Genomic DNA, 12,268 nt, shown 5'->3' on the forward strand with positions numbered 1-12,268 from the left:
CAGGCCCAAGACAGCCCGATGTTCAATGTTCACAGGTGGAGAGAAGGAGAGGAGAAGGAGAGAGGCGAAGGTGGTGGAGGGTTTTTCGGTGGTGGTTTGATGGTTATGGTGCCGTTTGGGAATGGCGGTGAAGCGGTGTTTGCGGGATTGAGTTGTGAAGGTAAGGGTAGTGGCTGTTTGCGTTGTTGGCGGCTTAATGGTCGAAAATAACAATAGAGAAAGAAAAAATGGCTAACTCAAAGCGTCGCAGCCCGGATGAATCGCATAAATTCCCTCTATACAACGGGTTTGGGCTAACTACACATGTCCCTATGAAGATATCTCACCTGAGGGTCCTGAATGGTGGTTTGCGAATTTCCACAGCCGTAACAATATATATATATATATATATATATATATATATATATATATATATATATATATATATATATATATATATATATATATATATATATATATATATATATATATATATTGTTGCGGGCCAGGGACCGGTGGGATGACGACCGATAGGTAGGGGAAGTTACGTCATCTCCCACCAGACTCCCGGAATTGTAGGCCGTCGCTCATGGATAACTCCGTGAGGCGGCGGGTCACTTAACCGACCGTGGTCGCCAATACCTCCACCACGTAGCGTAGGGTCTTTTTGTGAAGAACAAATTTACCTAATTAACCATGCGGTGTCGTCTACTGGGGAACCATGCCCTCGACACGTCTTGCTCGAACCGGGTCACTCTACCGACTGCGGTAGAGTTCCAACTACCGACTACCAAGTTGCATGTGTCATGTTGTCGATGTCACCAAGTTGCATGTGAATAAATCCATGCATGTGTCACGAGCGGCGTACGTGTCTGCCTTCGCGAACATTCCATACAGCACTCGCGTTCGCACGACTAAGCTAGCGTGTGTGCGGGGCGAGCACCAATATGTGTCGGATATTGAGGTTGAAAAGGAACAAGCCACTTCTACTCCGCACACCCGCATCCTGCCCAACTTGGCGTGGAGTCGCCTTTATCGGCTTCCGTACGCATTTCATGCAACGTGGGCTTCGTGCTGGCTGTGTTTCCTGTGTTGTGAAAAACACCATCCGTGCAGCTTCTTAAGAGGTATTCATTCGTATGCCTTTTTAATGCAACTGGCAATCCTCCCCAGACCATCGGAAGCCCGAGTCGATTGCTGTCCCGCTAAACAAAATGAAAGGGACTATCTACACGTATAATAATGGAATAACTGTCTTGGGACACCTTTCTGTTGTATGCATGCGGTTCCGAGAACCGCAACAATATATATGTGTGTGTGGCGTTTCGTGGGGCGCCCCTACCGGTCGTAAAAATAATGATAAACAACAAACACATACGATTACCTTTTTGAACAGTCACTCCTGCTGTTGAGCACTCAACCGAAAGAGAAGAAACCTGCTGTTTTTAAGGCATTATGTTTGATCAGTGTTCTGTTGTGAACAACAATAGACGTCATGACTGAGACTGGTTTTATATTCGACCCAGGGTGTTGTCTGCATCGAGACTATTTAGCACTGATCATCTGGAAAATAATATGGGCATTGAATTGGATTTGATGTTTAATAACATCACCAGAATAATGTTACGTCAAACGCCAAGGAAAGTGTCATACCCATAATATATCTCGATAACCACCAAACAGCGCCGCGGTTTAACAAAGTGGAATGGCTAATGAATGTGAGGTAGAGCATCGATTCGGTGTCGGAACGCTTAAACTAGAGCGTCTGCTCTGAGAGTGGGAGGTCTGTGCTTTGAACCGGACTCTGGCCGAGTCGTACCAAACAATTCAAAATGGTACATGCTGCTTCCTTGCTTGATGTTCAGCACTTGATATGATAGAGCACGGACAAACAACTACAGGTTGGCAACCATTGCACAGGCTTGGTTGGGCCGAATGGCCTCCTGCATATGAATTCCTTGCAACGGAACTCATATTTATTTATCTATATTGATCTTATTTAAGCTTCTGTTACAGTAAAGATATCCCGATTATAGGAATAGTATTTCCACGGACTAAGTCCATGACTAAGGGTTTTTACCAAGTTTTACTTGGTTAGAACTGAGCATCATGGCGTTTCTGAGCATCGACTTGGTAGCACGTATTGCTCGTTTTGAACGATGGTTATTGTCGGCGAGATCGTTCATATTTCATTGTTTCCACACGTGACACTCACCATGGCAACTCTGTAATCGCTGCAGCAAGCGACCTAATTCTGAAGCACTCCCTGGAACGTAACCTGAAACCGAAGAAGTGTTGTTATCACTCCATGTTTGTTTCAACATCACTGTGCGGTTCAACAATACAACTACCAACCATTATGGGACCTTTGTTGTGTAGTTTCTGAGACTTGTGGATATGCTTAAGCACCTATTAAATTGTACTAGGGCAGGGATATTGGAAGACATTGGACAAATGGTCATGGAACGTGGGATGTAACCCCTGGGTTACAGCACATGTTGAGGGAATTGCTCAGATGTGCCAAACGTGCTTGGAGTACAATTTTTCCAAACCATGTGACCATATACTGAAAACAGCCCGTCCATGTAGCATGCGCATGTTCGGAATTCTTGTGCATTTTCTGCTAACAGCTGTGCAGATTCGCACACTTTTTGAACACTTATTTTTTTTGTTTTCTTTTTAACGTTGAGTGCATAAACTTTTATGGTGTTTGTTGTACATTATCACCTCAATATGTATATGTATAACATATATGTTACATGCATGTAATACCCAATCACGTCTCTCACGCCTCATTGAAGGGAATAACCAATCAGCTCTCACCTAATCAATTACCCCAGTTGGCTAGGATTATATATAAATTAACTTCTCCCATGCTCTTCCATCCACGAAGAAAGCTGCATAAAGCAACCAAGAAAAGCTACACAAGGCAAGCCCATTTCTGTTTCAAACCCTACCTGGATTCTTCTACAGCTGCAAAACATTCACAATTAGTACATACATGAGAATCCCAATGCCACACACCCCTTCAGGCGTCAGATTACTTATTGGCGAGTCATCAGCGACAGCATAGACAGAAATGATGCGCAACGTCTCGGTGGTATCCATGCGTTATAACAACTCGTTGCATGATCTCATCAATATAATTTAAGGCATCATTCTGGATTAGATTATTTGCTCATCGTGGCACATTCAGCCAATCCTCCAGAGGTGTGTTCAATAATGCAGTGTTAACATCTGTTTTTGATGCACCTCCGTGTAATTGGCTCTTGATACATGATGTTTCCTTTTACTGCAACATGTTAAGCCCGCTCCATCACTTTAACATCTGATGCATCCATTTCTCACACCAGTGTCCTTTTTATTATTATTATTATTTTTTTTTATACGGGATCGTCACAACAATGGCACCACTTTTCTCACCGCCCTCAGTGTGGTATTTCCTGGATGATTTTCCCCATGGATTGCCAACCGATGGGGATTGTCCTCCTCTTAGCCCTTTAAATGCTGAACCCCAAGTCAGCAAGCAGCACAAACCATTTTTTAAAAGTCTTTGATCTCTGTACTTTCAGACTTTGTGGTCTTTCTTGTCTGATGTTTTGAATCCTCAGAAGCTGCCGTCTTGTTTGAAAACAGAGTTGCACAACTCACCGGTCAATTTCCCTGTTGCACAACTCAGTTGCGTGACGATCTCGAACACTCGCCACCAAAATCACAATGTGCTGTGAAGTCCTTTATTGGTTTCTCTTCGTCGAAAGGAATCTTTTTGCACCAGGTGTTATTATTTATTTTTTTAATCCCGTGGAGCGAACACAATTTTTGTAGTTAGAATTCCATGAAGCATGTTTTTCCTCTTTGGTGTGGGGATCTTTCGTCACTATGTTGCAAGCGGCTCCAAATAATCCATTTGGTTGTCGGAAGATCTGCTTGTGGCTATTATTTATTACCCTCTGCCACCAAAGGTGAAAGGAGGTAATGTTTTCACTCCTGTTTGGCTATCGCTCTGTCCTGTCTCTGCCTGTCTGTCTGCCTGTGAACAGGACATCTTAAAAAGTTATGAAGGGATTCCAAAGAAACTTGGTGGACAAGTTGGGTGTGTAACAAGGAAGAATTGATTCGAGTTTGGTGAAGATCTGGATCTGAGAATTTTTTAATTTCACATGTGACTCTTTACCATTGAGAGAGAGGGCCAAAAACGATACATGATACGGTATTTCAAAAATTTGTGGAGGTGTTATGACAAAATGAGGTGGATGGGTTTGCTCAGTGACAAGAACAAGCCATTTCGATTTTGGTTCAGGTCCAGATACAGAACCGGCCTCTTGGTGGGATACAAAATGTAAATTGTTCAGCCTTCCGGAGGTATGTGCGGAGGTATGTGCACTACCGAATGCCATTACAATTTGCTTATGTTTATTCTTGGATGTACCTTGTGAGGCTGTGTAATAGTATAAAGACCCATACTTTTCACAAAGTTCTGAGTCATATCACGACTATTTGAGAAACCTTTCAAAGTGAGAACCAATCTTCGACAGGTCGTCACTCTGACACAGACTACTCGAGTGAAGGGGCATTAACATGTAATTTGTTTATAGTGCTGCCGATAGCTCGCCTACTCTTCCCGAAGGACACCGCGGGATCTTTAACATCCACCAATAACGCTGGCAGACTTGACACCTACATTCACGTCCATCCCAGGGACGGCACACACATTGATGAATTACCAGGGTGATCGTTTATAACTTGATCCGATTCGAACCCAGGCTCTGATAGCCTGCTGTGCTCTTGTAAGACTTAACTGGAGTATATTAATATCCTGAAAGTTTTGAAAAACTTTCTGGCATTTCTAATATGCTCTTTTTTCCCCCCCCATAATTTATATGGCTAACTGTGTCATTGCCTGACCCTTGCTGTGTGATCTGCTTGCTCGGAATCCAATAACAAAACTCTCCTAACCATCCCCTCCCTCCCATTCCCCATTGAGCTCAGGCTATATTAGCGTTTGCCTCCATCTCTCACATGCCCAGTCCAGAATAGAAGCCAATTCTTCACAGTCTCCTCATACCTTCGCTATAGACATAGCGTGCAAACTGTACTTTTGTTTTCGAAATGCTTGTGTAATTGGCAGTCCCTTTTATTAGAACTTATGTAATTAGTGGAAGTTACAGTATGGGCCAGAGGTATGCACACTTGTCTCTAATCTGCCTAGTTAGTCTGTGTTTGAATTCTGACCGAGCTATAAACTGTCATCGTGGTGTTTCACAGGCGAGGTGATTCATCAATTTGTGTGCCATCCCTTGGATGGATGTTAACGTAGATGTCCCGTCTGCTGGCATAAGTTGAGGAAGTTGAAGATCCTCGTGGTGTGCTTCGCAAAGAGCCAGCGAGCTATCGCCAGCACCATGAGCAAGTTACAAATTCCTACCTTGATACTGCTTTGTAGGCAATGGCAAACCACCCAGTATAACTCTTGCCAAGGGAAACTGCTTCAGCAGCACCAATGTTCTGCAACTGAGTATGGTACATCATAATCCGAATAATTAGTGACCCCCCCCCCCAACCTCCCCTCATAAGTTACATTTTTGTTGCAAGACACCATGATCACTTGGTGCTGTATTTCCACTGGGGTTGCATAAAAGTGGAGGGAATAAACACCTTCGTTTTTCATTCTGGACTTGTTCAATCCAAGCCTGGAATTGAGACTACCGACAAGACGCTGACAAAGGCTAATTTAGAGGATTAAAAAAAAGAGTAAACACCTACTCCCTCGGATAGTTAATGCTGGTGTCAGTAAAATGTGTTGCTCAATGCCAGGTCGAGAGAGAGTCGTTCCTGCTTTGCATCCTCTGACTCATCAGTTTTAGCTACAAAAACATGATAACAGTTGTTGATCTGATTATTATGCTAAGTGAACGGATATCCGCATGGACCGCAGCATGGAGCTGATGGCATTCACAGGTGAGTTTAACAAGGCTATTTTCACCTCCGTTGTCTCTGTTGTCCCATCATCATCATCGCACTCCAAAAATGGCGATCATGGACCCCAAAACCATGCACTTACTCATGATGGGAGAGGGATCTCCGCAGGACATTCCTGTAAGCCACGACCCAAAAGGGGCAGGCCTTGTTCATTTTTCAAATGGAGTTTCACAAGTTTGCATTAAAACAAACACCCTTCCTCGGTGTTTGTTGAGTGGACAGTGAGTGCTGTTTCCTTCCTGGACAGTGCTGTTTCTGCTTTCTTGCTTTATCGGGACAAATGCTTTAATTTTAACTTCTTTTAAACAGTGATTTAAGGCTCGTAGTGGAGATGCAAACACAAATCAGATGCAGGGCAGAGAGATTTGTAGACCGGTGTACTTTTACATCAATTACAAGGACATTAGTAGACAAAGGACAAGTACATACTGTCATGTTTGTGGGGGTAGATGGAGGAATCCCATTGTAAAAATAGAATTGTAAAGTATCGCATGGTCCGTGGACAGACAGGAGACATCTCGATGTAATTTAAGTAGGGAAAACTGTGAGCTTAACATTGTTTATGCATCACCAAACGGGGGGGCGGGGGGAGGGTGCTGTATTAACTAGGTAGGGTCTAGGGCTAGTTTCTCCCAGTTTGTGATTGCCCCCTGTGACCTTTTCCTACATTTTTGAATTTACAAGCCAGCAATAAAAGAATTATATTCTTATAACAACAACAACAACAACGACAGAGCCTGAACGTTTCTGAGCAGACAAAACCCCGCTTCCCAGGAATCGTAACCGGCAGGCCATGCCACGACGTTCATGATTGTTCAGGGAGAGCAACTTCGAGTAAGAAGGGTGATTGGAACAGAAGAGTCTGTCTCTTGCTTCTTCCTCGGCACGGACAAGAAAGCTGCGTGATTCTCGTCGTTTGTGCTGGTGTGAATTTGCTCGCACGCTGGAGTAAGGCGTGAGCCATTGTCTGTTCGGCTGAGTAGTGGAGTTTGTGCGCTTTGAAGGAAAGGGAGAGGAAGGAGAAGAGTGCGTCTCTTAGCCCGAACTCGGCACGCCCTTGTTTGATCAAAGAGGAAGGAGCACCATTTGGTGTGTGTGGATGAAGCACGGAGTGAGAACGAAGGAAGACCGCTCACATGAATTACCTGATGTATGCGGCCATGGAGGGTGACTTGGCGCCATCTTGTGCGCTTCCTACGTGGTGACTTCGCGGTTCGACGATCATCAAGCTCCTTCCTGAAGGTCATCTCTGGACACAAAGCTGAGTGCTGGCATAAAGGGGGGATTTTCTTTTATTTTATCTTTCCCCTTGTCTGTGTTTGTGACCGAGTGGAGACGTCTCAAATTAGGATTTAGTTTTTCCTCATCTTTCAATTCCATTATCACTGATTTATTTTCATGAAACCATTATTGTTGAATTTCCTTGTGTTCGTCTATTCGTTGTGGGTTTGAGACTAAACCCATCTGTTTCCATTCTGGTATGTGCCTTCGCTGATTTCCATCTCGCACGCACCATAATCGCCAAGAATCTCGGCTGTTCGCCTCCGTGTTAAGACCGTCCAGCTAGACGTCCAAGCTGGTGTTAACCAGTTATGACAATACATAACTAGCATGTGGCAATTGACCCTGGATTCACTGCATCACAGGGTTCAGACAGGAACACGAAACTGGTTTATTATTTTATTGTATTTATTTATTTGTTTGTTTTGTACATACAGAATTTGAGGTGAGCGTGAAAATCTTGAAAAGAAGGCCTTGATAAGATTTGCCCACCTGTACATAAACTCTATTTGGAATGCAAAACTTGTTTATCTGGACGAGAACCTGTGAAAACCTTACTAATTGCCTTTTTTATGCTGGTCCGTGAAAATTATAATAAAATAATTCAGCTTCGTGTGTATTTTTTTGCCTTTTCACACACAAATGCAGAGCTCTGCGTTGGCTTAGCGGTTATGGTTGTGGCTTGGGATCCTGGGGTCCTGAATTGGCCGCTCGTTGGCCGCCAATACCGGATTGAATTAATCTGTCAATACCCCTTCCCTTTGTGTGCAGCCTTTTGGCTGCTACATTGGTACTCATTTCACTGATGTTAGAAGGATGACAAGCTGAGTCAACTCCCTGGTGTTAATTTAGCAGAAAACGGGGCTTGAACTCAAGACCCTTGAATCGCAAGCCACCACCCTAACCGTTAAGACAACACCAGGTTGGCTAATCAAAAACAAATGTGTTTTTGGGGGAGCGAGGCAGTCGAGTTTGGGTCTCGCTTTGTTTTACTTACAATTTAGATCTTTTAAAATCTGCTGCTGATACTCAATCATATCATATTCTTTGTATGCAAAATCTCGGCTCGTGGAAAAGAGGTGACGGAGCGTAACAAAGGCAAGGTGCTGACAGTGGGGCAATAGGTGGATGCAACAAGCAAGAGAATGAACAAATATACAAAGAGGAGGGAGAAGGAAAGAGTAACCTGCAAGTTAAGACGAGATTTGGGTTAAGGGGGTGAATGGGGATAGAGGGATGAGAGCAGAGGGAGCTGTGGAGGAAAAGCAAAAACACAGAGAGGCCACTGATCTGTCTGTGACGTCATCGCAACGGATGTGTTTGGCCTCATAGTGGGAGATTCCAATAACTTTGAGAGCTTTAGATTCCACAGAATCCAGGAGAGATGGATGTTATGTCAGCTTGACATGACTGTAATATAGGAAATTTGATTTACTGTTGGCTTGTGTTTTTTTCTTTCTTTAAATATTTCCTTTTTGAAGTTTTAAAATTGTAAGCTTCAAACTTAATTTATCCATGTAGATTCAGGATGTTGTTATTTTTTTTGTAATAATACATGACCCTTTTAACACGTGTGTCCACTCCTGTGTGCAGATTTTGTTTGCGTACTCAGCTGGTGCAGAACCTGCGATGATGATCACTGCGATTCTCTGCATCGTCTGTGCTCTGGCCTTGCCAGGTATTCAAAATAACCACATCACTGATGTCACGACTACAATTTCAACCCTGTAGCTTTTGCATATAAACTCCCATTAGATGTTCTTATTGAATCAAACGTCTCATTTGAATGTTTGTGAACATGAGTCACAAATCTTATTTTTCTCTTTTTAGATGGCATCGTCTCTGACCAAAATGGTAAGGAATCCTTTTTATCCCCACAAAAAAACGGGGTTGGGGCGGGGGGGGGGGGGATATTGTAATCGGCTTCGTCTATCCTGTCATCTTCTCCTATATGGTTGTGCAGAAATTCACCAAACTTGGTAGTTTTGATCACAACATGGTACGAATGTATGAGAGCGTCATTTTTGCCCCACCCCCCTGGGACGGGGTCAAAAGGTCAAACACCGAAAAATGCAATTGCTGACACATTATAAAACATTTTAAAATGAAACTTTGTATATGCAATAAACATTGGGGAATGCATGAAATAAGTCACAATTTGGGGGGGGGGGGGGTGGGGACTTGTTGTCACATTGAGTTTATTTTTTTTTTTAATCGTTTTGACCAATTTGATATTGGGTCATTCCTGCTTCAACATTTTGCCATCTTTCAACTTTGCTTTCGGCGGGAAGTGTGGGGATTTGTGATGGTGTGCCATTGACTTCACTCCAGTTTGGCGGTGGTGGTGTTGCAAGCATTGCGTGAAGCTCACGCAGGGGGGCGAAGGCCCCTGAAGCTATGAAATTTTAAATATTGCTATGAAATATTGCTATGAAAACGATGAGGTTTAAAGTGTTCAAATATGCTTCTGGAGCATGTTAAGGTCACACTGTTGATGTACAGGCCAGCTGCGTCATGGTAATAGGCATCATGGACGAAATGAGACAAAATACTGAGAATACGGGACAAATGACATCCCAGGAAGGTATGAAACGGGATGTTGGACGCTTCAGTATATAACGAGGAAATTTCGCAAAATACAGGACTGCAGGGCCACTGTGATCTCTTGGCTTGCTCCTGAGAGCATTGATGAGTATGATGTCAAAATAAGTAACTGCAGATGTTTTTGTTTTTTTCAAGAAAACTCTACAGCACAAGTTGCGCATTATATATTGTTGCGGACCAGGGGTCGGTGGCGAGAACGACCACTCGTTGGGGACAGCTACGTTGTCTCCACCAGACTCCCCGGAATTGTAAGCCGTCGCTCCAGATAATCCCGTGACGCGGCGGGTCGCTTAACCGACCGTGGACGCCAATATCTCATCCGCGTAGCGTAGGGTCGATTTGACTACGCGATTTCGACGACCGGGGAAACCACGCCCTCGGGACGTCTTGCTCGAACCGGGTCACTCTCCTGACTGCGGTAGAGTTCCAACTACTGACTACCAACTCCGGTTCGGGTGCAGCCGAGCGGAAACTGCCAAAGTCGTGCCGGCTGGAATGAGCGGATTATAAAACCCCGCCTAAACGCAGATCCGAACCATGCTGGACCAATGCAAGAAGGGACGGAAATGGACTGGGAACATATCTGTGATGATTTATTTACAGTAAATGAAGACACAAAGCAAGACAACGCATTCGTATGAGGTCCACGGAGGGGGTCAGGGTCGCTCTTTCCTTTCCTTGTAGAGGGCCAGCAGAGACACATTCGCCGCCTTCACGACCTTCAGCGCAACCCTCCACTTCAAAAGAACTGCACACTCAACAACAAACCTGTCGAAAACCTCCGAACAACCCCTTCGTAACAACCCCCTCGTAACAGCCCCCAAAAAACCACCTCTGCCTCAGAGTGCTTGGGAATTTATGGACCTCCCTCAACGGGGCGGGGCTCGCTCGAACAGACGTCACTCCCCACTCTGATTGGGCAGGCTCCCATGGACTCGCCCTTCCTGGGCGGGATTTCGGCCCTTGCCGGGAAACCCCACCCACTCTTCCACGCGGGTTCGTACTTGTCGAGCAACAGTATCAATGTTGCAAAGGTCATCGTGAAAGAGTTACAACGTTTGTGGGAGCCGCGAACCGGAACAATGAGATCTTGCCTTGGCATGTCAGGGTGTGCGAAGGCAGCTGGTTGGTGGTGGATCATGATGGGCCGAGGGGTCATGCAGATGGGATGGTTGTTCGATGGCTTGTTAGATGTAACAACCTAACTAAAATAAATTGCAACGCACGCCTTTGATTCTCCCACTTGACAAAAGGAAGGGGATCTGACAACACACATACTTAACGACATAACTGACTTTTGGGACAGCTGTATGTTGAATGCAAGTGGTTTCCAGATCCGTAACTATATATATATATATATATATATATATATATATATATATATATATATATATATATATATATATATATATATATATATATATATATATTATTGCCACGGGTACCGAGTGTATTATGAGGGGGTTTAATCCCTGTTTGTCCTAGGAAGTGCCGGACCTGGGGCCATCGCTCACAATTAACTTTGTGGTACGGTGGGTTGCTTTAAAACCACAAACGCCAATCAGTTAACCACGAGTTTCAGTGTCCACCGTCTAATTTTTCCGTTTAACTGGAGGTCACATGGCTTCCTGAACGGTAGTGCACCCTCGGCAAAGCACCAATCTTATCTTGATTAAATCTTAAGTAGGGCGGCTGAGCGTTTAACCGCTGGTGCGTGTCAACTTTTACAAGTCAATTTGTGTGGTAATTACCTCCTAGCCTATCTGGGTTTGGACAATGCTGGATCAATGGAAGGAAAGGACAAGCACGGACAGGTTGGAATGTCAACAAAGGAATTTATTAATAAGAAAAAATTAAATAAAAAGAACTTTTTATTTCTGTGTGGTAAAAATATGGTAATTCAAATCAATCAAGAATTAATCAGGCACTAATATAAAAAGACACAAAGAGTAGATGCTTATCACTATGCCTTACTTAACAATTAAAGATGAGACAATGGTACCCAGGAGATCATTGTGGGGGGGGGGGGAGAGAAATCCAGTCTCGCTCACCAAATAGAAGTCGTATGTCAAATAAAACGTCCTGAAATGTGTGAGCGTGCCTTGTCCGTTGCCAGCGCCCAGCCTTGCCGTGCACGCACTCGCCAACAGGCAAGAACACCAATCAACGTCACCCCCAAGATTCAGGTGTCGTCCACCGTCAGGAGCCAGAACCAGCATTAATGCTCGAGCAGAACCAGCATTAATGGTCCGAGTGTCGTCCACCGTCAGGAGCCACCAGGAGCCACAACCGATGGACAGCTGTTAGGAGCTGTGAGAAGCTGAGGCGGTGTGAGAAACTGTAAGGCTGCAAGGCCATTACCAACTGTCGCCAGCTCAGCACCCATCTGACTGGAACCAACGAAGCAACCATCAGACTGGAACCG

At 44.3% G+C, this 12,268-nt stretch overlaps 1 protein-coding gene across 1 annotated transcript in view; it reads left to right on the forward strand.

The window, feature by feature from the left end:
* Positions 1 to 3,600: 3,600 nt before the first annotated feature.
* Positions 3,601 to 12,268, forward strand: part of LOC147031110 (uncharacterized) — a 31,619-nt gene continuing 22,951 nt past the window's right edge. The window contains exons 1-3 of the mRNA XM_085875840.1: positions 3,601 to 3,754; positions 8,833 to 8,917; positions 9,070 to 9,093. Coding sequence (XP_085731966.1) covers positions 8,869 to 8,917; positions 9,070 to 9,093 — 73 coding nt within the window. The 5' untranslated portion in view covers positions 3,601 to 3,754; positions 8,833 to 8,868. The remainder of the gene's footprint in view (positions 3,755 to 8,832; positions 8,918 to 9,069; positions 9,094 to 12,268) is intronic.

The sequence above is a fragment of the Eptatretus burgeri genome, chromosome 3 (genome assembly GCF_056783735.1).
Source record: "Eptatretus burgeri isolate ZD-2024b chromosome 3, Ebu_testis_v1, whole genome shotgun sequence".
In the NCBI taxonomy this organism is placed as follows: Eukaryota; Metazoa; Chordata; class Myxini; order Myxiniformes; family Myxinidae; genus Eptatretus; species Eptatretus burgeri.